The sequence below is a fragment of the Alosa sapidissima genome, chromosome 15, assembly GCF_018492685.1.
Source record: "Alosa sapidissima isolate fAloSap1 chromosome 15, fAloSap1.pri, whole genome shotgun sequence".
NCBI classification, from domain to species: Eukaryota; Metazoa; Chordata; class Actinopteri; order Clupeiformes; family Clupeidae; genus Alosa; species Alosa sapidissima.
Genome location: NC_055971.1, coordinates 23291586 through 23318615, shown reverse-complemented (window position 1 = coordinate 23318615; position 27030 = coordinate 23291586). Strand labels below are relative to the sequence as shown.

Sequence of the window (27030 nt, the reverse complement as noted above, 5' to 3'; positions counted from 1 at the left end):
ATCATACCTGTTCGTTCGTACTCGTCACTCGACTTATCGTGACTAAATTCAAGATGGCGGCGAACGGTAAACTTCCTCAAGGTACTTGTAAATAAACTACCAGTGCTCAAAGTTCTCAATGTCTCATTTTAAATGTCAAGGCCCTCGGAAGTCTACCACTGAAGTATGGAGCTACTTTGAGCCTTGTAAATAGTAGGCCGATGCCCGAGGCACCCCCGTCAAAAAACTGTTGGTAGCATTGGCTAACTAGCGCCAGATGGGACCAGCCGAGATGAACTATGAGACATACGTTCAGACTCTGTATCATGTTTCAACACACTTTAGGTAGCCTGGTCCTAACCACCTGTGACTACGTTTCTCTTCGTCATACAGTCTGGAACAATGTAATAAGAATCTGTCTCCGTAATGGGCGGATGCTTATTTTGAAGTTTAAAATCATTGGAGTTCCTTTAACCAATCAGCAACGTTTGGTAATGACGTATGCTGTGCGCCGGAGTTCAGGCTCTTACGCTTCCAGTTTAGGCTCTTACGCTTCCCACTTCTGCTCTCAGTAGTAAACAGACGGCTGGCTAGTTTGTAGGCTCCCTGACCGCCAGGGCAGTCTCTTCGTAGTGGATATATCTCTGTTGTGCCAGCCACAGACAGTTGTATACCAAAAGCATCACGTCACCGAGATTATATCAGCTCTTATCACACGCCAGTTTTCCTCCTATCTCTTCTCGCCGCTTATCAGACGATTGTTGTTCTACGCAGCCAGGTGACTTCGTCGGAGCTACGGAGCTTACTTCGTCCTCCACGGGCTGTTCAGACTACACTCTCGGATAAATTGGATTGTACTGACGACCTACGTGTTATTTAACCTGGAGCTTGCTCGGTTAAACTAACAGTTGTTCGGCATAAAACAACGCAGCCTCGCCTTGAGCCCAGCTCGGCCACAGGCTAGCCTCAGTCTGTCAAACACGGAGCGGTTTACCTTGAGCCCAGCTCGGTAACCGCTAGTCCCAGTCAAGCACAATCACAACAGCCTTGCCTTGAGCCCCGCTCGGTAACCGGCTAGCTCACGTCAAGACACACCGCCTCACCTTGAGCCCCGCTCGGCAGGCTAGCTAGTAGCTAACATTCCATTCCTTAAGTAGGCCTAACATTGCCGCATTGATTTTTGTAAAGGTAATTTGAGAGTAGGGGGGAGAATAACGAGCAGCAAACGTTTATTTGAAAACATGATAAGTACTGATGCATGTAGTACACTTGTGTGTTTAAGTTTAGTTATCACCATCTTTTAAATCAAACTTTTCCCAAAGCCAGTTGGAAGGAGAGTTATACGACGTCCTTGACATTTATAAAATTGACAAGACAAGCCTCTTGTTCCTGCTTTAATTGCGTGATGCCCTCGAGAGTTAAGACAACTTCGCGGATAGCTTCTAGCGTCTCTTCCTCCGTCGCCATTGTTGCTATGTTGTTGAACTACAAGCTTCGCTGGACTACAAGCAACTCAGCAGGCAAGTTCCGCATCATCACTCAACTGTTCGCTGAATGGCTCGGCTACACGCGAGCCGTATAATATGGGTTGGGCCAGACTACGTGCGAGACCTAAATCAAATTTAGGGCGGAAGTACGTAGAATGGTAACGACCAGGCTTCACTTTAGGTCAATATCACACCGGAATTGACCTGTCGCTAAGCGCCACCCTTAGAACGCTGATGAGCCAATGACAGTCCAGCCTCAACGGGACTCGGACATCAGCTCGGACAACTCCATAGGAAACAACAGGGAGGAGGCATAAAATGATAAATTAATGGTTATTAATGGAGTTTATTAACTCAAAAAACCCAGACGGATAACCATGGTCAAACATTTTGCAGGGGGACGTGTAATACTGATAGCCGGTACCCCGAGAGGCTAGAAAACGGGGTATATTTTCATCAACAGTAGCCTACAGGATGTCTCTCGCGTTTGCAACAGCTCGACGTAATGTAGGCTACAAAGCCAACAACGTGGGCACAGGTTCCCTGTTAAATCCCAAGATGAAAAAGCTCATTAACCAACTACTATATTCTTACTACATCAAATATTAACGTAACCTAACATATCTCGAGTATCAATCTTCCACTAGCTAGCTAGCTAGCATTAACGTCAGTGGTTTTTGCACAGTGATTTTCACGCCTACCCGCCACAACTGCTTGTCACCTTGTATGTATTCTAAAGTTTTGAATACACCCCTACATAGCATAATTAAGTCCCTTTTGATAGCTTCTGGAGGAATGTAAATCCTTTTTCGACCAAAACGTCCTCAAAGCCTGCTTTCATATACCGTCATCTGCCATTGCCCACAATGTATTTCTAATCAAGTCTTGTTTGTTTGTCCGAGTTCACACGGTAACAATGGGGGGCGTGGCTTAGCGACAGGTCAATTCTCCTTTAACAACAGTAACAATTTAAGTCTTACCTTGAAAATTAGGGTGATTTTCCCCACTGACAGGTCATCTGGCCTGAAATGCAGCCGCCATGTGCCTTAAAAAAGCAGGTAGCTGTCCATTTCACAATGTTTAATTTGTCTGATGACTGAGGGACAGACGACTGACTGATTGATGTGAATGAATGAATGGATGACTTGACCTCGCACTCCAGAATATTTCGGTCATCTCCTAGGCGACATTGTTTCATTAAAACTATCCCGTTTTGGATTTCAGAAACAGACACCGAAAGTTTGGGTTTTTATGGGGTTTTTTTCCCATTTCGGTTTTAAAACAGAAAGAACAAAAAAACCACCATTTTTTGTTTTTTTCTGTTTTGGTTTAAAAAGCTTTTATCAAACATGAGAATGTAAGGCCTCGAGACCGGAAAAGGCAGGGTAGAACCAATTTTTTTAGATTATTATCATTGACAGACCAGAAAAGTCCTTTGTTGCGACTGAAACATTGCAAAATCCTGGAGGGACTGTTAAATCAACCAAGGTTACAACAGAATTGCACTCTAAGTCGGTGTTCCGAATTCTAAGCTTGGGGCAAGTCGATCTATCCCGACTTAAAAGTACAACCTCCGACATCCAGGAATGCAGCAATAGTCTTTTCAGGTGGATCACCACCTCTGGTTATTGGTGTCTGAAGGATTTTGTGTACTGTTTTAACTAGTTTTGAAAACTATACTGATGCTTGTATAAAGAGCAGCCAGTGCTGTCATATGTAGCATTTCCTAATGCATTTATTACAGTTTGAATATGTTTGCAAATCACATGATCAAAAGCCTACCCTCATACAGCCTTTGGCTGCTAAGCATGATACAATGAAACAGTTTTTGATGTTGTTAATCAATCATTATTGCGGTATACTGGACTTCAGCCAAGTACACAATGATAGACATATCCATCTGAGTAAACACCAATCTGTTTATCCAGACAGTGATGCCTATGGGGTAGGTCATTAGTCCACTGCATGTGGCGTAATTCCTTGATGGGCAATTTGGAGGCATTCCCTAGAGAGCACATAAGGCTCCTGCAATAACAAACATTAATGCCAGGAGCTAATCCTTGAGGGACAATACAGGTGCTGTACTTAGAAACAACTAGCCTCCTAATGTTCTTATTACTATCAAGGAAATAAAAAATAGAAAGCTTTAATTTACACTCAATGATATTCTACTTGCATTTTCAAGATAAATTAGAGGGTTTTTTTTGTTTGCATACTTAGTCCATGAGCCACAGGCCCAAAAAGGGGTGTGTCACTACCACTTGGGGGGGGGCAAATTCTCACTATATTGTTCTGAAAGCGACATATCTCTGGAGTATAAAATGGTATGATAGCAAGTTGGATCTTGTAGCTTTGTGGCTGTACAGGCCTTCAAAGTTGACCTCTGATTTGAAAAAAGGAAATTCCGCCTATTGGCTTTTTTTTGTTAAACCACTCATAAGAGCCCAGAAAATAATCCAAACCTTATTATTACTGATGCATATGTGGTGTTTGATGTTGGCATACATATTTTGAATCATTATGTGATTTTGCCCTTCATTTTGGTTGATAAAATTCAAGATTTATGTGTGATAATGAGCAAATCTACGTTTTCAGACACAGGTTGCAGCACTAATTGAAATGCCCAATACCTCATTAATCAATGTATTTATACCCTCCTACCTCCCAGCAGAGACTTGAAATACAAATGATTACATAAGTCTGCATTGCTATGCTATTTACTATTTGTAAATGTACTATTTGGAAACACCCCAAAATTCAGTAAATTAGTATTTTATTGAAACTACCCACAGAGATCAAAACATTATGATTACCAATCACATATTACCTTTACATTCAAGGAATACCATATGAAAATTGTTCACATCACCACATGTCCAGGGCACATGAAATACATACAGTAATATAGGTTTAGTCAGATTTTTTCTTTTTCTTTTTCGCATGCCCAAATTTCCGTCAATGATTCCCGGGACACTGAAAGACCGGGGTACACGAAACTTGGTGGGCATATAACCCCACATGGATAGCATGGAACCATCGTTTTTCGTTTTGATCTGTAGCCCCCCCGCTGGACTGGACCCCCCGAAAGGAGGGTAGGGCAGACACAGTTTTCTGTGAATATCTCGAAAACCGTAGGGTTTAGGAGGACCTTTTTTTTTTTTGTATGTTGATCTCAAGGGGCCATGTCAACCCATTCCATAACCACTCATTTCATGTATAGCGCCACCTAGTTAAACACAAAAAAGTAAAAATGAGGTGTTGTAATTGAAGGTATCTGTGACCTAACATAGTCAAAACTGCACGAAATTGGAAGTGTAGGATCATTATGACACCCTCTGTATGCACGCCAAGTTTTGTGGAATTCCGTTCATGGGGGGCCACACAATAAATTAATTTATGTTACTATACACCAACTGGCCTGTAGGTGGCCGGAGACAGTTTTCTGTGAATATCTCGAGAACTGTAGGGCCTAGGAGGTCCACCTTTTTTATGTATGTTGGTCTTAAGGGGGCATGTCAACCCATCCCATTACCACTTATTTCATGTATAGCGCCACCTAGTTAAAAATTAAAAAGCAAAAAATTAGGTGTTTTCATCACAATATCACTATATATATATAATATATAGTGATATATATTATAATATATATATATATAATATATATTATATATATATAATATAAACTATACTGATGCTTGTATAAAGAGCAGCCAGTGCTGTCATATGTAGCATTTCCTAATGCATTTATTACAGTTTGAATATGTTTGCAAATCACATGATCAAAAGCCTACCCTCATACAGCCTTTGGCTGCTAAGCACGATACAATGAAACAGTTTTTGATGTTGTTAACCAATCATTATTGCGGTATCAAGGATTCCCGGGACACTGAAAGACCGGGGTACACAAAACTTGGTGGGCATGTACCCCCACATGGATAGCATGGAACCGTCATTTTTCGTTTTGATCTGTAGCCCCCCCGCTGGACTGGACCCCCCGAAAGGAGGGTAGGACAGACACAGTTCTCTGTGAATATCTTGAGAACTGTAGGGCCTAGAATGACCATTTTTTTCCGTATGTTTGCCTCCAGGGGTCATGTTAACCCATTTCATGTGCACACATGTGCACAAACAGATACACACACACACACAGTAATCATATGTATGACACATACTCACACAGTAGACATATGTACGCTTGCATGCACAGGCACATACGCAGGCACACACACAAGCACGCACACACACACACACACACACATCCACACACATAACATAAACATAACACAAACAATCAAGAATTTCTCAGAATTATGAACAGGCAAGATGGCGGTGGGGTAGTATAAAATGAATTTTACATGTGAAATCTATGAACTAATCATGTGCTAAAATGATCTACATTATACATTTCAGTTGTACTTTTGACTAGTAAGAATGTGGGAATGAGATGTAGATGAACTGGTTGGTGAAAATATTCATACTTTACACATTATCATTATGTACAACTAGATGTACCGCATAGCGGTACAAAATATGACCGCCGCTCAGTCCTGTACATCCGTTCCGCGAAAATAAATCACACTTCAATTTGTCTCCATATTTTACTCCATCCCCCACTCTTGAAACTTTTGTGTATGCTTGTTTGGCATGCCTGAGTGTGTGTGTGCGGCTGCACAGAAAGTACCCTACTGGTGCTGAAAAGGTGAATAGATTGTAGAATAGCCAAAGAAGATGTAGAATTGTTATAAAACCTTTAAAATCTCTAAACAATCTCAAGTAGGGCAGTTCATCACAGTTCATCCATTGCAACTGGATTGATGAAAGGTCACTTACACCTGTAGGCTACATTGTATTTGGGAAAAGCAAAAGGTATCAGCATAATGTTATTTATTTATTTATTTATTTATTTATTTTTTATGTATTTTTAAACAAAAACATCTCTGTCAGTTCCATGCCGTTTTCAACAGCTATCAAAAACAAAGGTCATTTTTGGATGGATGGATTTTTTGTGAATGTTTCTTCTTCTACATAAGATTTTAGTCATCTTTAGTTCATGTAATACTTTATTGTCAATGCACAAATTAAGTAACAGTAGTCTGAAACGTTATTGTTAATGCACAAATTAAGTAACAGTAGCCTAGTCTGAAACGAAATGCTGTTTTACATCTAACCAGTGGTGCAAATAACTGACATGTCCAAATGGGCCTTGATGAAATGCGTCGCTAGACTGTTCATACACATTTTAACGGGCCAAAGTTGAAGAGCTTTTGTCCGTTATTGTTAGTGCAAATATAGGCTGATTCATGTTCCCTTGCATTGTTTAACTGAGGTCCATGGCTAGTCTGGCTTTCATCAGACCAAGCTCAATCTTTTAAGAAATCAAAAAATAAATAGCGGGCAGATCAGGCTGGGTTCACCCAGCCTAGTCCATAGGCACCCGATATTGTTTAATTTTCCGATTGAGATATACACGCTCTGGCTATTCTAAATGCAAAAATGCATCAGGGAGTTATGACAAAACGGTAACTAACAAACTAGATCCTAATAGAAAGCTTCCCTAAGCTACAGGTAGGATTATAAGGTAGGCCTATTTACAACATAAATTGTCAATAGGCTATGCTGGCGACACAAATAAAATCTCCTTTGGAAACCAATGGCTTACGCCTTACAGTATCAAGCGGACTTAAACTGTCATATCGTGGCGAAAAGTTGTAATAACATTCACGCAGCTCCATGAGTCAAGGAAAGCGCGAATGAAGTAGCCACTTCTAAATGGGACCCACTACACAGTAGCTTAAGGTGTTTTGCTAAAGCAGCCATAATGAAATGAAGGTGTCATTGTTTGGATACTTCACACACACGTGCTTTTTAATTTCACAGACTACAACTACCAAGCTGTAATCAAAGCACATCGATTCCCCTCTCACACCCTGCACGCACTTAAAACAAAATAAACAGGCGTCTCAGTCTCAGCATGTATAGGCAAAACTGTATCAGACCGGTGTAACGTTGGTAAATCTTCCATTGCACAGAATGATTTTGTAGCACGTGCAATAAATGACAGTCGAAAGATACAAACAGTGCTGCTATACATTTGCTTGGTATAACCGCATGTATAGTTTTCTACAAATGCAATAAATCAAATGCCTCCATCACTCAACCAACGCTAACGGTAACATTACCTAGGTCCTTATTGATATTACAAGATTAACGTACCTGCAGTAAAAACCAAGCATGTCCGATAAACATCCTCAGATTTATTTCGGCTTCAAGAAGAAATGGGAATTACACTTCATGTGAACATCGTCCTATCCTTATTAGATGTTCGCTGCGGTAAATTACAGTCCTTGTATGAAGAGTCCATTGTTTTTTCCAACCCACTTTTAACTTCCAACAAAATTACGTCTCACTGCAACGATGCGCCATCTAGTGGACAAACGACTACTTCTCGCCAATACTGAAAATGCAGCCATGATGATGATGATGAATATTTATTTTGGCTTTCTTTTAATCCTACTGATTTTCATTTTTTACCGGGGGGGGGGGGGGGGGGGGGGGCAAATCACAAATGAGTGATTATGAGCCAGGTTGATGTGGACCCTTGAGACCAACATACCATAAAAGATTCACAGAGAACTGTGTCTGCCCTACCCTCCTTTCGGGGGGTCCAGTCCAGCGGGGGGGCTGCAGATGAAAACGAAAAATGACGGTTCCATGCTATCCATGTGGGGGTACATGCCCACCAAGTTTTGTGTACCCCGGTCTTTCAGTGTCCCGGGAATCCTTGTTGGTGTACGTCACTAAATGTACACATAAATTATTTTATTGTAAGGCCCCCCATGAACGAAAGTACACAAAACTTGGCATGCATTCAGAGGGTGTCATAATGATCCTACACTTTTAATTTCGTGCAGTTTTGACCTTGTCAGCCAGAGATATTGAGATGAAAACACCTAATTTTTTGCTTTTTAATTTTTAACTAGGTGGCGCTATACATGAAATAAGTGGTAATGGGATAGGTTGACATGCCCCCTTAAGACCAACATACATAAAAAAGGTGGACCTCCTAGGCCCTACGGTTCTCGAGATATTCACAGAAAACTGTCTCCGGCCACCTACAGGCCAGTTGGTGTATAGTAACATAAATTAATTTATTGTGTGGCCCCCCATGAACGGAATTCCACGAAACTTGGCGTGCATACAGAGGGTGTCATAATGATCCTACACTTCCAATTTCGTGCAGTTTTGACTATGTTAGGTCACAGATACCTTCAATTACAACACCTCATTTTTACTTTTTTGTGTTTAACTAGGTGGCGCTATACATGAAATGAGTGGTTATGGAATGGGTTGACATGGCCCCTTGAGATCAACATACAAAAAAAAAATGGTCCTCCTAAACCCTACGGTTTTCGAGATATTCACAGAAAACTGTGTCTGCCCTACCCTCCTTTCGGGGGGTCCAGTCCAGCGGGGGGGCTACAGATCAAAACGAAAAACGATGGTTCCATGCTATCCATGTGGGGTTACATGCCCACCAAGTTTCGTGTACCCCGGTCTTTCAGTGTCCCGGGACTCATTGACGGAAATTTGGGCATGCGAAAAAGAAAAAAAAAAAAAAAAATCTGACTAAACCTATATGACCGCCGCGCAGCGAAGCGGCGGTCATATAGGTTTAGTCAGATTTTTTTTTTTTTTTTTTTTTTCTTTTTTTTTTTTTTTTTCTTTTTCGCATGCCCAAATTTCCGGGGTCATAATTATTATTATTATTATTATCCTCATACATAAAATTGGCTTTCATCTGATGTTAAAATCATTTCCATTGAAAAGAAATAATAACTATTTTCCAAGACTTGATCTACAAGTACATGCATTTACAACAGTTTTAAAAATTCTACACAGTTAGATCTGATGAGACAGAAACTGAAATTGGATCAATCCATTTTCAGAGGAACATGAGTTAATTTGCATATCTACAGCAGGCAAAGCAACACAAGAGGTTAGGGATGATCTGATTCAGGCTCATACTACAGGCAAAGATCATGACATAGAGGCTGGAGTCAGATACACCTAAGCACAAATTCCATGATACATTGACAAAGCAAAAATTAAAGACATCTACGAGCATGAGTCAAAAAAGAAAATACAGGCACATGGCAAGACCATCATGTTAAAGACTGGACATGAGAAGTCTTTTGTCACCCTCTTGGACCTTAACCATGGTCATTGGCAACACCTGAGGGGACCCCAAGGTCTAAAGCAGCACTTGCAAAGCATTTGCAGAAACTTGCATCACTATCAGATAATCTTCCAGATGAATATAATACAGCAACAATCATTGATGGAACTCAATTGATGTCTCAACTTATGCAGACATTGCTGCTGCTATTCATAGCATGATCCGTAAAGAGGCAAAGCAGAGGCAGATCATTTTTTAGATTAAATTAGATTAGATTTAACTTTATTGTCATTGTGCAGAGAACAAGTACAGAGACAACAAAATGCAGTTTGCGTCTAACCAGAAGTGCAAAAAAGCAGAAAAGTGCAATGTGATATACACAGTATAGGCAGGTGGTGCATAGACAGGACAAGAAATATAGTGCAGTGTAGACAGTAGTATACAGTTGTTTTGCAGAAGGTGGTTTAGAGTAGCATAAATCAAATATAAATATGTGCAGTGTATTAGCAGTTACCTTATAAGAGCAGAATAAATATGGCTATGTACTGTAATATGAACAATGTATGAACAACATGTACAGGTATGTGCAATGTAGTGGCGGTACCATTATAGTAGTAGTAAGAACAATATAGATATATGCAGTGTATTAACAGAATATATTACAGAAGAACTGAATAAATATGGATATTTAGTATGAACCATATAGACAGATATGTACAGTATGTACAACTATGTGCAGTGTGGTAACAGTACCATTGTAGTGCAGAAACAGTAACATTACAATAGTATTAATAATAAGTGTATGTGCAGGATGAAAAGCAGTAGAATATGGCTATGTACAGTATAAGTGTAACTACAGTCTGTACATTTGTAAATAAATAGATGGGTGGGATAGGGTAGTGCAGTTGTGAGGGGGGGCTAGGGGATGTCCGCCTCCTTGTTGTCCCTGTCAAGGTTGCCATGGTCGTGGACACCTCAACAGGCACAGACAAGGAGGCATCAGGCGGGGGCGGGGCAGGGGGTGATGGGGGCTTAGTTCGTTGGATGTCACCGGGATGCAGAGCTAGAGTTCAGTAGGGTGACAGCCGCAGGAAAGAAGCTTCCTCTAAACCTGCTGGTTTGGATGCGGAGAGACCTGTAACGCCTCCTGGAGGAGAGTGGGGTGAATAGTCTGTGGTTGGGGTGAGAACAGTCTTTGATGATGCGTGCCTTACGCAAACATCGCTTGCCCTGGATGGCCTCGATGGAGGGGAGTGAGGAACTGGTGATGTGTTGGGCAGTTTTCACCACCCTCTGCAGTGCTTTCCGGTCGTGGGCAGAGCAGTTGCCATACCAAACTGTGACACAGTTGGTGAGGATGCTCTCGATGTTGCAGCGGTAGACGTTCACAAGGATCTGAGGAGACAGATGGACCTCAGAAAGAAGAGACGCTGGTGAGCCTTTTTGATCAGGGTAGAGGTGTTGAGGGTCCAAGAGAGGTCCTCAGAGATGTGGACACCCAGAAACTTGAAGCTGGTGACATGCTCCACCTCAGTCCTGTTGATGAGAATGGGTGTGTGTGTGCTAGCTTTAGACTGCTGCTTTTCTTATTTTTAGTTAAAAAGCTCTGTATCTGACATCATCAATAGTGGTCAATGTTTTGTGTCTTATGGTGTGACATTATTTACATAAAAATGTAACATTTTTCACAAATTTAACTAATTAATTCTTAAAAAGCATTACTGCCATGTGGCAGATTATATGTTGAGTAAAGGCTATCGATTTTTAGTTGGCTAACAGATTAGCTTTACTGATGAAAATGTCATATGGTGTGATGCTGTGTCATATGGTGTGACAGTTTTTCGAAGTCACACCGAATATGACATACACTTTATTTTATATATATTTAAAAACATAAATGGAAAAATATATTATCTATACAATTAATGTTTCCCTTTTCTATCAAAATATAGAAAATGTTCCCTTTTTATATTTTACGTAGCCATGTTTTACTCCGCTAGCGCATCGTGCCTAACAACACCCCTTAGCTGTTGTAGAATCAGCGTAACCTACGGCTTCTCGGGGCTTATTGCTTAATAATATGTGAATGATTTTTACTGTTTGCTGAAAAGGTACCTTGTTATAACCCAATTAGTTTGTGTGATTTCTTTAACTGTTTTTAACTTGAATGTTACATGTATAAAACACTTTTTTGCCTTGACAAATTATGTTGTGGTGCAGTTCATCATATGGTGTGACACCATGTCATTTGGTGTGACATTCACATTTGTGAGAAAAAATGGCTTTGTTACTGATAAATCATGAAAATGTCAATAGAGCACAAAGGAAATAGTGTTAGCAAAAGTCTCAAGCATTTTGATAAGATTATTACAAGGTTTATCAGAATTAATCTAAAATACTTTGAAAGATTAAGGAGATATGCTGTATTCTGCGTGATGATTTAGAAGAATAATGTAAAATATACCATATTTTAACAAGGAAATGTTAAATATCAAAGCAGTCATAATAAAAATATATGGTGAAGTGAGTAAAATAAGAAAGAAAATACTCATTTTCAATTTATATAAAATAGCTTTCACGTCACACCGTATGACAATTTTGGGTACTGTCAAAGTCAAAGTCAGCTTTATTGTCAATTTCTTCACATGTTCCAGACATACAAAGAGATCGAAATTACGTTTCTCACTATCCCACGGTGAAGACAAGACATATTTTACCAATTTAAGTCCACAGACAAACATAACATTCAAGTAAACAAAAAAGTAAGTAAATAAGTAAATAAGAGGGCACATATAATGAAAAAATAAGAGCAGCAAAATTTGGTTGAAATTGTGCATAGACAGTCAATAAAATACTAGTGCAAAGTCAGGCCAATAAAAGGCTGGGGTAGTTCTGTTTGACCTAAGTAAGAAAGAAAGTGGCATAGTGGTGCAAGTTATGTAAGAGCAGCAGAAGTGTTGTGTTTTCAGGACAACAACAACAAGTTGTAAAGTGTACAAGTGTGCAAGTGGAGTAGTGCAGGCGGCCATTGTGGGTCCAATGTCCAGGATGTTATGTAGCTGAGGGGGGAGAGGAGGGAGAGAGTTCAGCATCCTTACAGCTTGGTGTATGAAGCTGTTGGTGAGTCTGGTAGTGCGGGAGCGGGAGCTTCTGTACCTCTTCCCAGAGGGCAGTAGATCAAACAGATTGTGAGCGGGGTGACTTGCATCACTCACAATTTTGGTCGCCTTGCGGGTGAGGTGGGTGGTGTAAATGTCCTTCAGGGAGGGGAGTGAAGCACCAATAATCCTTCCAGCTGTGTTCACTATGCGCTGCAGGGCTTTCCTGTTGTATTCAGTGCAGCTTCCGCCCCACACAGTGATACAGCTGGAGAGGATGCTCTCAATGGTGCCTCGGTAGAATGTGGTCATGATGGCTGGTGGAGCACTTGCTCGCCTGAGTTTCTGCAGGAAGTACAGGCGGCGCTGAGCTCTCTTCGCCAGTGATGCAGTGTTGGTGGTCCAGGAGAGGTCTTCACTGATGTGCACCCCCAGGAATTTGGTGCTGCTCGCTCTCTCCACCACAGCACCGTCGATGGTCAGTGGCAGGTGTTGGGTGTGACCTCTCCGGAAGTCAACAACAATCTCTTTGGTCTTGCTGACGTTCAGCAGGATGTTGTTGTCCCTGCACCACGTGGTCAGATGGTCGACCTCCAACCTGTATTGAGTCTCGTCGCCCTTGGTGATGAGACCCACCAGAGTTGTGTCGTCAGCAAATTTCACTATGTGATTGTTGCTGTAGGTTGCAGTGCAGTCATGCGTCAGCAGGGTGAAGAGCAGCGGACTGAGCACGCAGCCTTGGGGGGCCCCTGTGCTCAGTGTGATGCTGCTTGAGGTATTGTTGCCAACACGTACTACTTGAGGCCTCTGACAGAGGAAGTCCAGTAGCCAGTTGCAGAGGTAGGTACTGAGTCCCAGTTTGTCAAGTTTGCAGATGAGTTGTTGTGGTATTATGGTGTTGAATGCAGAACTGAAGTCTATAAACAGCAATCTCACATATGAGTCTCTTTTTTCCAGGTGGGTGAGGGCTGGGTGGAGGGCAGAGCAGATTGCATCCTCTGTAGACCGTTTGGCTCGGTATGCAAACTGGAAGGGGTCCAGGGTGGGGGGGAGAATGGATTTGATATGTGACATGACAAGCCGCTCAAAGCACTTCATGATGATGGGTGTCAGTGCCACAGGGCGGTAGTCATTGAAGCAGGATGGAGCAGTTTTCTTCGGCACAGGTATGATGGTGGCAGCTTTGAAACATGATGGGACGATGGCTTGCTTCAGGGAAGTGTTAAAGATGTCTGTGAAGACATCCTTAAGCTCCCCTGCGCAGTCCTTCAGCGCACGACCTGGGATGTTGTCTGGACCTGTTGCCTTACGGGTGTTGATAGCAGCAAGTGTCCTCTTCACGCTGTCGGCAGAGAGGCACAGGGGCTGCTCATGTAGAGGGGGATGGGTCTTCTGTGGGCAGGTGCTGTTTTGTGCTTCAAAGCGAGCAAAGAAGCGGTTCAGGTTGTTGAGCAGAGGGATGTTGCTCTCACAGCTCTGTGGCGCGGGCTTGTAGTCTGTGAGGGCCTGAATGCCCTGCCATAGGCTTTGTGCGTTCCTGCTGTCCTTGAAGTGGGTGGTTATCTTGTGAGTGTATTCCTTTTTTGCTTCCTTGATGCCACGGGACAGGTTGGCTCTCGCTGTTCTCATGCCAGCTTCATCCCCAGCTCTGTAGGCTTTGTCTGATACAGCAAATTGTTGAATATATAGAGATTTCGTTAAAAATTCTAAAAGACCACATATATATTTGAAAATTCCAGAGTCACAGCAACACAAATAAAACAATTTCAGGGGTAATATGTCAAGTTTTTTAAAAATGGGCTTATTTTGGGCTTATATGTCAACCACCCACATACCATTAATTCAAAGCTAGAACTGGCTGCTTTTTTCATGAACCTGAGCTGGTGGAAGTATTATCAGGGGTTGGGGGAAATGATGTCTCACCCTCCACCTCTTCTTGCACTGGCTGCCCCCCCCCCCCCCCAAAAAAAAAATAGCTCCTTATATCCATATTAAGTAACTATAAACGCTGCAATTGTAGGATATTAAACTGTAGACGGGCTCTAGTAATATCAGTTCGACAGAGGGGGAAAGAATAGAACACTGATGAATTTGCAACAAATTATTTGGACTCCATAAGGAAAGCCAGGTCAGCGTTAGTAACAATGTTGCAGTTGTGGCTGTTGTGATTATTACATAATGCACCATATTACATTTTCATCCATTTGAAACACCCGCATTTTGTAATAACAATTAAAATGTATTACATCAGTGTTTCTCAAACTGTGGGTTGCGACCCACTACTGGGTCGCGGAGACATGCCAGGTGGGGCGCAAACTGACGTGAAAAACAGGAGTTTTTTATTTATTTTTTTATCTGTAGCCTGGGCCCAGGTAGCACCCGATGCACAATGGACGCACTGTGTTATTCACAAGGAATCGCTCATGTCAAGGCAGCTTACATGAGATTTTGAACGTTGTTGTGAGAGTGGTCTATTCCACACTTTGCGAAGAGATGGTAGCTGACCAAAAGGCTGTACTGTTTCACAGCGAGGCAAGGTGGCTTTCCCGAGGTAAAGTGCTGTCGCCCGTGTTTGAGCTCCGAGTCGCCTCTTCTTGGAGGAAGAGCGCATGTTTGAATCTGCAAGCACGTTCACTAATGAACTTTTCTTGACGAAGCTGGCCTATCTTAGCGATATATTTGATATATCTTAGCGATACATTTGAGTTAAATGTCCAGTTACAAGGCAAAGACAAGCACCTACCTCACCTAGCAAATAAGATTACTGGGTAACACACCATAATAAGGTGCCATAATAAATAGCAAACTAGTAATTACCTAACCCTTTGTTAATATTTGTTAATTGTTACTAAAATATCTATTTGGCACAAGTTAATAGTTTTTTCATCATTAATTCAATATTAGTTATTATTTTATTTTATTATTACATAAAATCTGTATGTTAATATTTTAACAAATCTATTAACTAATATTGTATTAATATTTGTTAATAGTTAACTAAATGTCTTTTTGGCACTAATTAACAGTTATCTCTTACATCATTTAAATGTTAACTGTTTATTTACAAACTATACTAATATAAAAGTTAATGACATTATTATTTATCTAGCTTTTCTGATTAGCTTTGTGGAGAATTTATGGAATTTATGGTTTATGGTCTTATGGGGTGTATAAGGCACCCTACTGCCAGTGGTTGGTTGTGTGAGAGTTTGCACACCTCTTCTTCCACTTCATCCTTATTGGATACCTTTGTGGTTGGCTGTCCTGTAATTGGTGACCCTGTGTAGTGTTTGAAAGTAGTGTACTCTTTGCCTTTGGAAGTACTATTTGGTTGCTGCTTGAATTTGGTGAAATTCAGGGGAGGGGTGTAACAGAGTTAGAAATATAGTTTAGTGTTTGTATGTGATTTTCGCCGTAATTAAGCAGCTTTTTTGAGATTGGTGTTTTGGAGCCCCCTTTGGAGAAACGGGGTATACTGCAGCTCTGCTGCGTTTTGTCCTTGCATTGTTGCCATAGCTGATCAGAAGCGCTATGCTTTGCATTGGGTAGGTTGACTGTATGAAGCACTCTCCACTTTGTTTTAATTTTGTAACTGTAAAATGTTGTTTACGTTAAAAACTTCGATATACCACCTGTATTATATTACTTTACATGTATTGTTAGGATTTGGTAGCAATTCTAGCAACTTAGAGAACGTTTATTAATGTTTTCATTATGACCACGACCACCAATATTAATAAACTCGTTCTGTGCACCTGAACATTCCATGTCGCACGTCTCCCTTGCTAGTAGGGCTGACAGTGATGGTATAGGAATCATGCATGTAATATAGCCCATTCAACTACTTCTTTTTATTTTGCTTGTGCAGATGCTGTTTTATGTATGCCAATGTCTGAAGGCATGTTTTGTTTGAACTTTTCCTAAAGGAATAAAAGTGATAAGCCAGTTTTGGTCTCAGTCCCTTCACTGTCTGACTAATAGTTATATATTACTAATATATTAATAAAGCTTAACCAACTTTATTATAAGGGTCCCCCATACTGATAGTTATATATTACTAATATATTAATTAAGCTTAACCAACTTTATTATACGGGTCCCCCATACTGATAGTTATATATTACTAATATATTAATTAAGCTCAACCAACTTTATCATAAGGGGCCCCACGCTTATAGCTATATACTACTAATATATTAATTAAGCTTAACCAACTTTATTGCAAGCGTTTCTGGCGCCGACAAGAGTGGCGGCATGTCAAGGTAGCTCCGTGTTTTTTCTTTCTTGAATTTCCCCTTCGGGATCAATAAAGTATCTATCTGTCTATCTATTGTAAGGGTCCTATGGGGAGTGGTTCATATTGGGATAGGCAGAAGCACAGTTTAATATCAATTAGTTAAAAAATAATAAGTCATTAACTTTTCTATTAACATATAGTTTGTAAATAAACATTTAAATGATGTAAGAAATAACTGTTAATTAGTGCCAAAAGTACATTTAGTTAACTATTAACACATATTAATAAAATATTAGTTAATAGATTTGCTAAAACATTAACATACAGATTTTATGCAAACAACAAATATTTAATTGATGATGAAAAAACTATTAACTTGTGCCAAATAGATATGTTAGTAACAATTAACAAATATTAACAAAGGGTTAGGTAATTACTATTTTCCTATTTATTATGGCACCTTATTATGGAGTGTTACCGATTACTGCATTCACCAAAAAAACTTGAGTATGGGACAGGCGCCTCGATCGTGACAGTATTATGCCTTTGAGATTTCTGAGCGAAATCGCTGAATTGTCTGATTGGGAGCCACTCTTGTGATCCCATGTATTAAACAGTAGGCCTACATCACATCCCTGCAAAGTTTATTTCAAAAATATTTCCCAACCAGCAGTGCTCAGTATGACTGGATTATGGATCCATTTAATGCAGCATGTTGATATTTCATTGAATATATTGTACAATGCTGTAAAATGGCCTATGCTTCCTAATATGTTGCTGGAAAACAGAAATATATGTGTTATGTATTTATTTATTACTATATCTGCAGCACCAGCTGATTTCGACTCTGTTGAAGAGGATATATTTAGAACTTGTCATTTTTTAAATAATTTTGACAATTTTAAGCTTGACCTACCACTTTCTTAGAGCAATGAGGGACCCAACACAGCAGTAGACTCCTAGGCGGATCCGCCTTGAAGTCGCCAAACCCGCGTGACTGTCGCATTCGTTTTGGTGCCGCAGAGGATCAGCTCCGCCTCCAGGCAGCTCCGTAAATTCTACTGTCAAACAGCGGATCCTGAGTGGACCCATGTCGGATCCGCGGGCGCGAACGCGCCTTTACTGTAACGGTTGAACATGACTGTACACCAAGAGCCGAGAAGAGTCATACTAGTGGATATTTTCTTTGCTGGGACGCGGTTGCGCTGAACCCTCTCGAGTAAGTGATATTTATTAATATATTGCGACATTCACAATAGCTAAACACTGGCCTTTGTGGTTTTATACTTATCATGTTTATTGATTGTAATGACCTTGTTTGATATTAGGACTAACGTTAACGTTAGTGCAACCAGAGACGTTTGTAATTTTGTGCAACAGGCTAAGTTAACGCTATTGTTAGCTGTGATGCTCATATGAGTCTGTAGCCTATTTGATTTAAAATGGGTTAGCAATTTCGGCAGAATATGTTATGGTAGTGTGATTTAAAAACACACATTGTTATTTAACGTTAGTCTGGTCTTGTCTGTTTTAATGTGTTGCTGTTGTCCATAGTCCATAGTGCTACTATGCTAGCGGCATATAGCTGCTAGCTAGCATGCTGCTAGGCGCAATTGCATAAGTTATTGCTAATGTCTATTATACATATATATGTATGAGATCACATTTGCGATGCAAACCTTGATTAAGCTGATACATTGGCACTGGTATTTCAGTCAATGAAGTCAGTGAAGCACTCGTCTGCTATGAAAGCTACCTAGCTACAACTTTAGTATGTTGACTCACTGATAATGGTTTAGCCCTAGCTTCTAGCTAGCTGTGCATTAACGTTTGCATTTTGCCAAGTTTGGTCTCATACGTAACTTTAGTGTCCTTCTGCCATCTTTGTAATGAAAGCCTCGGCATTTTAATCACTGTTTAAGTCGGTTCAGACAACTAATGGGTATTGGCGTCTGTTTGTGATTTATCATGCTAACATAACTTAACTGTATGGAACTTGGTCCCCATCTTCTATTTTGTTTGTTCTGCAGTGTCAACTTTTATCGGCTGGATTCTACCATCTAACGTTACGATTGCCTCTGTTGGGTTCGCTTGATTAAGATACTTTCTGGGTTGTTAAAATGTAATGTGAACACATTCCCGTAGCATTCCAAAATAGACCAGAGATGCTTGTACTATATGTACAATATGGTTATTTAACAGCCATCGTTTTGGGGACTCTGATGAGAGTGAAGAAGAGCCAGAAAATGGTGACTTTGCATCTCTGAGGTACCTTCCAACTCGCCTGGTATATCAGTTGAAGCCTCAAGCCCAAGCCAATTGCACTGGCAAAGTAAGTAATAATCTCTTAACATTGAAATAACTCAATCATAATATTAATATTAGAGATATGGTTAACATTCTTAGTACTAAAGACATTCCCCTCTCCTTGTATCTATTCCTCCAGCTCCACCATCTTGCCGAGTGCCAGGCAGCCGATTCACTACCCCTCAACCTGGAGAAAACTGTTAAGGTAAAGACTGATCTCTGAAATAAAATTGAATACAGTGGCCCCATCTATATTAACACAGCAGTAGTCACTCTATTTCAAATCAACAGATTGCATCTGCATTACCATCTCAGATTTTCTGCATACTTCATACATTACTTTCAAAATCTCAGCCAAATATTTTGTCAGTTAAAACATCTGCATTCATGCAATATTGCCTGAAAAGTTCATTCATTATTATCAGATTGTATTGAAACACATTGATTTCAATGTCAATCCATTCATGGAGTTGATATAGATAGTGCATACCAAAATGTTGAAACATACAAATTCATGTCCAGTATGACCAGAGATTTGTTTTTGTTTTCCATTGTTTGGCCCTGTAACTCTCAGCCTACCATGGTTAACAGAGCACCTTAGCACCTCACCATGGGGCAGGACCGCAACACTCTTCACCACCTCAACTCCCTGCACCTGCACCCGCATTTAACATACGGAGAGTTACTCAAGGTAGGGACTGATCTCTGAAATATTAGTGAGTATATTAGAATATTAGTAAGTAGTAGAAAGGCCCCATGTGTATTATCAATGATGACTACCATTTAATACATTTTTTCCCCCTCTCGCACACCGCCCACCTCACTATGGGCCAGGAACGGCAGTCCCTCCTCAACTCCCTCCACCCCCACACCAGCCCTCAACGTGCAGCGAACAGAGGAGCTTTGTAAGTCATGTTTCTTTTTAAATTTAATCTCCTTAATACCTATCTCATATATTGTATTGTGTAAGCATACTTGGCTTTGGATGCTACATACCATAAACATAAACATATCTGTCTGTTTGATTACAGGTGCTGTGAGGAAAAACATGGTGACACAGTCAGCCACGGACGCTGAGGTCACCAAGCACGCAATTAGGTGTTTCAACCGGCGGTGGATCAGGCAACGAGGAGACGTGTTCCGCCTCCATCCACACAAATGGAGTAATAGGAGAAATAAGCATTAAACAATCTTTTTACTGAACTTCTTGTCATTCACCAGTTATTCATTTTCTGATATTTTAGATGTGCATAGCGCAGCATTTCGATGGTTCCATGCTATCCATGTGGGGTTACATGCCCACCAAGTTTCGTGTACCCGGGTCTTACACGGGAAACCTTGACGGAAATTTGGACATGCGAAAAAAAAAAAAATCTGACTAAACCTATATGACCGCCGCTTCGCTGCGCGGCGGTCATAATAATATACTTTATTAGACAGTTTTGCACAGCAAAAAACTTCTGCTTTACACAAAATAAAATAAATAAAACATTTGTACTGTTATACAAAATGAAAGGCCAGCCTGTTTACTCTTTTACAGCACCAACATAACTCTTGTTCAAAAAAGTTGTAGTGAAAAAAAAAAACACTGCAAACGAACTAGCGTACTGAATATAAGTTGGCTAACGTTAGTCTAATGTTATATTTGACTCGTAAACGTTCACAACATGAGTTAACGCTAACTAACGATAAGTCGTGACTCGTGAGTTAGCTAACTGCTGTGATATGCCAACTCCATTTAGCAAAGAGCGCAAATAATGACACCTTTTACGTTTGGGACTAAATTAGTATTCCGAGCTGTTTTATAGGAGTTTTTCTTTTATTGGGGCTTTTTGCAGGGCTTTGTTGGAAATTCTGTGAGAAGGTTGCTGTTTCGTCCTAAAAATTGTAAGCTAAATTATTAATTGCGCAATAAGATAGCTTTTTTTGTTAAAATTAGATTAGATTCCCCATGCAAAATTTGAAATGAATAAACTGAACAAAATTGTTGGCAGTTTTGCATATTGATATTGAAGTATTAAAGAATCAGAAAAAATACAGTTGCTTATATATAAAGGCGTTTAGGCCTACATACCGTAATATTTATAATTTAAATGTAAAAATCACATAGGCCTATTATCTAGGAGGATCTGTTTGTTTCAAATGAGTAGCCCTCCATATGATTTTGGGTCCCTCAGGTAGCCATCATTCCCAAAAAGGTTGAAGACCCCTGCAACAGAGCCATACAGTAGTTAGCTTATAGCTCCCTTTTAGCTATGGGTTAACTGGAATAACCAAATTCCAGTAAGCAGTATCAGTATCAATATCAAGTTACAATAGTAACAATGAAGATGCAAACGTGCACACATGCACAGTGACATTGTGTATGCCTTTGCTACTGTACTTTGAATGTAGTTAAGAGCTTGAGTTACAGTAAAAAAGTTAGCTTGCAGTTTATCCTGCAAACTTAAGACATGGCCAAATCTAAGTTGAGCCACATACAGTATGCACACTTTCTCAGTAGGCCCTACCTTCCTTTTGCTATTACTTGGAGCCTTGTTTTCTCAAATTGATTTTGGTTATCGTTTTTGAACTGAACTTATGTTATAGCCCACATGTATAAATCAAGGTAACTAAGTTACTGTATCTGTTATGACTGAGTTATGTTGGCTTATTGCAATTAATGCAATTAATGAATTGGGGAGGGTCTGGTGTCAACGAGTTTCAGTAGGGTTGTGGTTCATCAGTGGACATGATATAGGTCCCTAAGGTGGAGGTTAGGGTATAAATCTAGTGCTTGTGATCACAGTACAACAAAAGGTAGACAGAGCATACAGCTGGAAGATTCAGTTTCAAACAATACTATGTGAATACCCTTTAAAAAATTCTAAGATATAATGCTACAATATGATATGTTACTTCCTGTATGATGTGATTATATGTGGATGTGTTCTTAAATGCTACTTAATGATTATAGCATTACAATGCCTGAGATGATGGAAAACGTTTCTACTTTTAAATTCTTTATTCTTTCTGGGCTGCAGGACTCAGGAGTTTACAAGCCTCTGTACTTCTTATTGGCGTTTGTCCTTTACATCCTTATTATTATAGTCAACTTAACTTTGATCTTTATTGTGGCAGTGGATAAAAGCCTCCATGAGCCCATGTACATTTTCATTTGTAATCTGTGTGCAAATGGACTTTACGGGACTGTTGGTTTTTATCCCAAATTTTTGCTGGACTTGCAATCTGATATTCACATTATAAGCTACAGTTGGTGCCTGCTTCAAACTTATGTGATTTATAACTCTGCGCTGTGTGAAATGTCAGTTTTAACAGTAATGTCTTATGATCGCTATGTGGCAATTTGCAGACCACTGCAATACCACAGCATTTTGACTCCACGTGCCGTGTCAAAGTTGCTTGTATTAACCTGGTCCTTCCCTCTTTTGTCGTCAGCAATAATTTTTGTCCTTACTTCTAGAATACCCATTTGTAGATCTTACATCCATAAACTATTCTGTGACAATCCTTCAATACTAATGCTGGGGTGTTATCAAGCAATAGCCAACCAGGTATGGAGCATGGTGGTTATTACAGCATATCTTGTACAGTTTGTCTTAACTTTAGTTTCTTATGCTCATATTGTCAAAGTTTGTATATCATCCAGTGAGGGTAGAAAAAAATTCAGTAAAACTTGTGTTCCGCATATAGTGGTTATGGTCATATATATTGTGACTGCATTGTTTGATGTATTTTACAGCTGGGCTGGTTCACTACATCTTCCAATTGGTGTACGTAATGCATTGGCTATACAATTTCTGATTTTTCCCCCACTATTAAACCCATTAATTTATGGCCTCCAACTTCCACGGATTCGAAAAGTACTATGTAGACAAAGTTGTAGACATAAAGTGTGTTATCTTAGAAATAATGCATGATTGTTGTTTGAACCATGTCCTAGTTTGATTATCCTGGTCTTAAATGAAATGAAATATAAGAACGGCTTTATTAGTTGAGGGGACACTGTGACTAAAATGTATTGTTTCACAATTATTTATTTATCATTGCTTTTACTTTTCCTCTAATATTTATCTACCCATCAATATTAGTTACTATATTTACTCAGTTTACTTGATCATGATTTGATATCTAACAATTGAAATTAATATGGCCTACAACAGAAGTTATGAAATGTATTAAGGCAGAGTAAAGTAAAGTTGGCCATATTTAAATAAGAGCTTACATTATTGTATTGGCCTATATTTACCTTCCAATATAAGAAGACATAAAATTGTCTTGAATTACTTTGTTGAATAGGTAATTTATTATTTGTCCATATCGGCTGAATTTTGTGAATAAACAGTACTATGCAAAATATGAATCATTATTACTATTAAGGACACTTTAACAAGACAAATTCAGTTCATAAATACCAAGCGGTTCTACTGTATTCATACTGAGGCCAAAAGACCTCTCTACGGAGCAATGAGTTAACCATATCCCGGGATGAGATCTTTTTCTATGCCTTAAAACTTAGGTGATGGTGCTGTGATTAGCATGTACATGACGTTGCGCAATGGCATAGTTTATGTTATGTGTATGTATTGCAGTCTTGTGTTCAGAGATGTGAGTCTTTAAATACAGTATGTTTTACTTTGACCAACATACACCAAACCACAAGGACATTTCAATATATTTAAGCACTAAATGAGTGGGAGTGGGGTTGGTAAAGGACATCCCCACGGCTATTATTTTGCCATACTGTAGGTACGAGGCCAGTGGTGAAAGAAGTACTGGTGTCTTTATGATAAGGTTCAGTTTCACTTGCGCAGACGCGTAAGCTACATTGAATGAGTGCTCACATTACTACCGCCGTAGGCTATGCCTCTTTATGTGATCACACACAATTCAGAAATATTTCCTAATCTGGAAAACATTTTTTTCAGCCAGCGGTTCTATAATAGTTTACAATCTGTACACGAATCCGGCGAAACTACCGGAAGTAAGCGGGCGCCATTACTGAGCTGTTGCTGGGTAGCATTGCGCCAGTGACTCCTATTGGATTGGTTGCGTCCACTGGGACCGTGTTCCGTTTTCCGTGTTCCGTTTTCAATTGTTCCAATAGCAGCAATAAAATTACCAGTTGAAAGAAAAAAACAATGTAAGATACACAAAATACCCCGGGTCGACTGCCCCTGTCTGGTAGCCTAACGTTACCATACGGTTTGCACTAGAAAATGCTACTTCCAGTAGCAGCAACTGGAATCCATGCATTTCCACGGGATTATTTTTGGAATCTGATCCCTTATCATACCTGTTCATTTGTGCTCGTCGCCCGACTTATCGTGACTAAATTCAAGATGGCGGCAAACGGTAAACTTCCTGAAGGTACTGTCTGTATAAATCGTCTTGTAAATAAACTACCAGTGCTTTTTCAAAGTTCTTAATGTCTCGTTTTGAATGTCAAGGCCCTCGGAAGTCTACCAATGAAGTGTGGAGCTACTTTGAGCCTCGTAAATGGTGTAAAACAGTGATTTATTTGCATGGCTAGGCCGACGCCTGAGGCACCCCATCAAAAAACTGTTGATAGCATCGGCTAACTAGCGACCTGATCATGTTTCAACACACATAAGGTCAATATCACACCGGAATTCTCCTTTAAGATGCTCTCAAGGGGAGCTGTCCACGTTAATAGTTCTAAAATATACTCTAATTTGATGGTGATGTCAGGTGACTGCAGGTCACAGCTATAGGCTTACTGTTTAAACTTCGGAATTACACTTTAATTCACATCAATACGAAAATAGAAAAAACTTTGACATCCGCATGTAATCATCCCAAGTAGGCTATATACCACACACAGACATAAATAATAATTATTTAAGATTGGATTGCTGCACCGTTTATGTCTGTGTCACTTAAGAAAGTGAGGAAATGTGTAGGCTTAAATAACATATAAGCCTAGAATAGGCTTAGATTTTGTAGCAGCACAGACTAAACCACATGTTCCTTTCTCTGTTTTTACCTATAGGCCTAATAAAATATAGCCTTCACTTAGCAAAGATAATGGCAAACTATTCTGGCAACATCTCACTTGATTGCATTTTTGTCCGCTTTTAATCACATTATTATGACCATTAAATGTGTGCTATTTTGCACGCTAAAATCTGATTCATCACAAGTAGGCCTAAACACAATAAAGAATGGGAATGTAAGTTGGTTAATGTATTCTAAGTTGTAATGCCCCTGTATGTCCTGTTGGTGACCTCAGTGAGAAGTGCCTGTTAAGATGCTCTTAGCCGGTAACGAGAACTCTGGAGCACACGTAGATCTACGAGTGTTTTCACGATGCTCTTAAGCTACGATGGTTTCAGGAAACAGTTAGCAAATCTTAAGACGTTCGTAAGAGGGACTTTACGATGCTCTTAGGCTTACAATGCTTTTGGGGAACAGGGCCCTGGGCCCAGTTTCCCGATAACGACGGAGACACGCTCTTAAGAGGGTTTTCTACGATTCATCTTACGATCGTTCGTTTGGTTTTTCCAACTGTTTCCCAAACATGCTCGTAGCGTGAACGCGCATGCACTGCTCTTAAGACACTCTTAAAGGGGTGGTTCAGGATTTTGGACATAGGACCTCATTTCCAAGTAAGCAAGTGTGATATTTATCAGTGGAGACCGTTTTCAACACGTTTTATCCAGTCCTTCTAATTGCAGAGTTCGCAGGTGCTAGGCTAGCGCAAGTCAACGGTATGTGCTAGCCTGCCACTAAAAACAGTCTTACCCACTCCAAAGTACACCCAAGGCAAATAAATTATAACGCCAGACTATCGATGTAAATGTCTGTATTGATAGTTTTATTTCTAACATTATTCTATCCTTGCATTTCAACGATCGCATTACATTTTTAGGGACTAGTGTCTTAGCAGCGGCGGAATTATACTTGCTTCAGTTAGTAGTACTGCGCCAAAAAGTAAACAGTAAAGCGCACTCCAATGGGGATACCTAGTAGTAGCCTTGGTAATATCAGTCCGCCGCTGAGATTACACTATTCTATCAACACAGACATTTACATCGATTGTCTGGAATTTGCCTCGAGTGTCCTTTGGAGTAGGTAAGACTGTTTTAGTGGCAGGCTAGCACATACCGTTGACTTGCGCTAGCCTAGCACCTGCGAACTCTGCAATTAGAACGACTGGATGAAACGTGTTGAAAACGGTCTCCACTGATAAATATCACACTTGCTTACTTGGAAATGAGGTCCTATGTCCAAAATCCTGAACCACCCCTTTAAGGGGAACTGTCCACCGAAGCAGTACTGAATATATCGCGACTCTGTTCGTAGGCGGAAGACACGTGTCAACGGAAGAAAGTGTCCTAAATAAAACAGGAATTTCCTTCTAAAATTAATGCATATCTCCGTTATCACATGTCCTTTCACAACAGCATGCTAAATTAAAACATTATTTTGGGATGAAAAGTAGGTGGTTTAATTTTACACCTCCCTCTCATCTTAATTATCATGTACCACGCCACACTGGCAGGGGAGGGGGAGTAGCTACAATTTATCAATCTAGTCTACTCACATCTCCCAAGCTTACACACAAGTTTAAATCTTCTGAAGTTCTAGTCCTAAATTTTTTACCCCCAGATTGGAAAGATATAGCCTTATCACCTACAAAGTCAACCTACTATTCCTTGCTGATCGAAGAAAACAAAAATAATATAAAATTTCTCTTTACCACAATTTCCCGCCTGACAAAGA

The 27030-nt window shown here is 40.0% G+C and overlaps 1 protein-coding gene and 1 long non-coding RNA gene across 2 annotated transcripts; both read left to right on the top strand.

Moving 5' to 3' along the window:
* The first annotated feature begins 732 nt into the window (after nt 1-732).
* Nucleotides 733-20042, top strand: LOC121683244. The gene is made up of 3 exons (XR_006022711.1): nt 733-886; nt 12809-12814; nt 20032-20042. It is a non-coding gene; the product is annotated as an uncharacterized LOC121683244 (long non-coding RNA).
* A 2205-nt stretch (nt 20043-22247) lies between these two features.
* On the top strand, nt 22248-23205 carry LOC121683442 (olfactory receptor 52L1-like). The gene is made up of 2 exons (XM_042063078.1): nt 22248-22688; nt 22878-23205. Exons 1-2 carry the CDS (start codon nt 22248-22250, stop codon nt 23202-23204), a joined length of 768 nt encoding a protein of 255 aa, XP_041919012.1. The 3' UTR covers nt 23205.
* Nucleotides 23206-27030: the final 3825 nt, after the last annotated feature.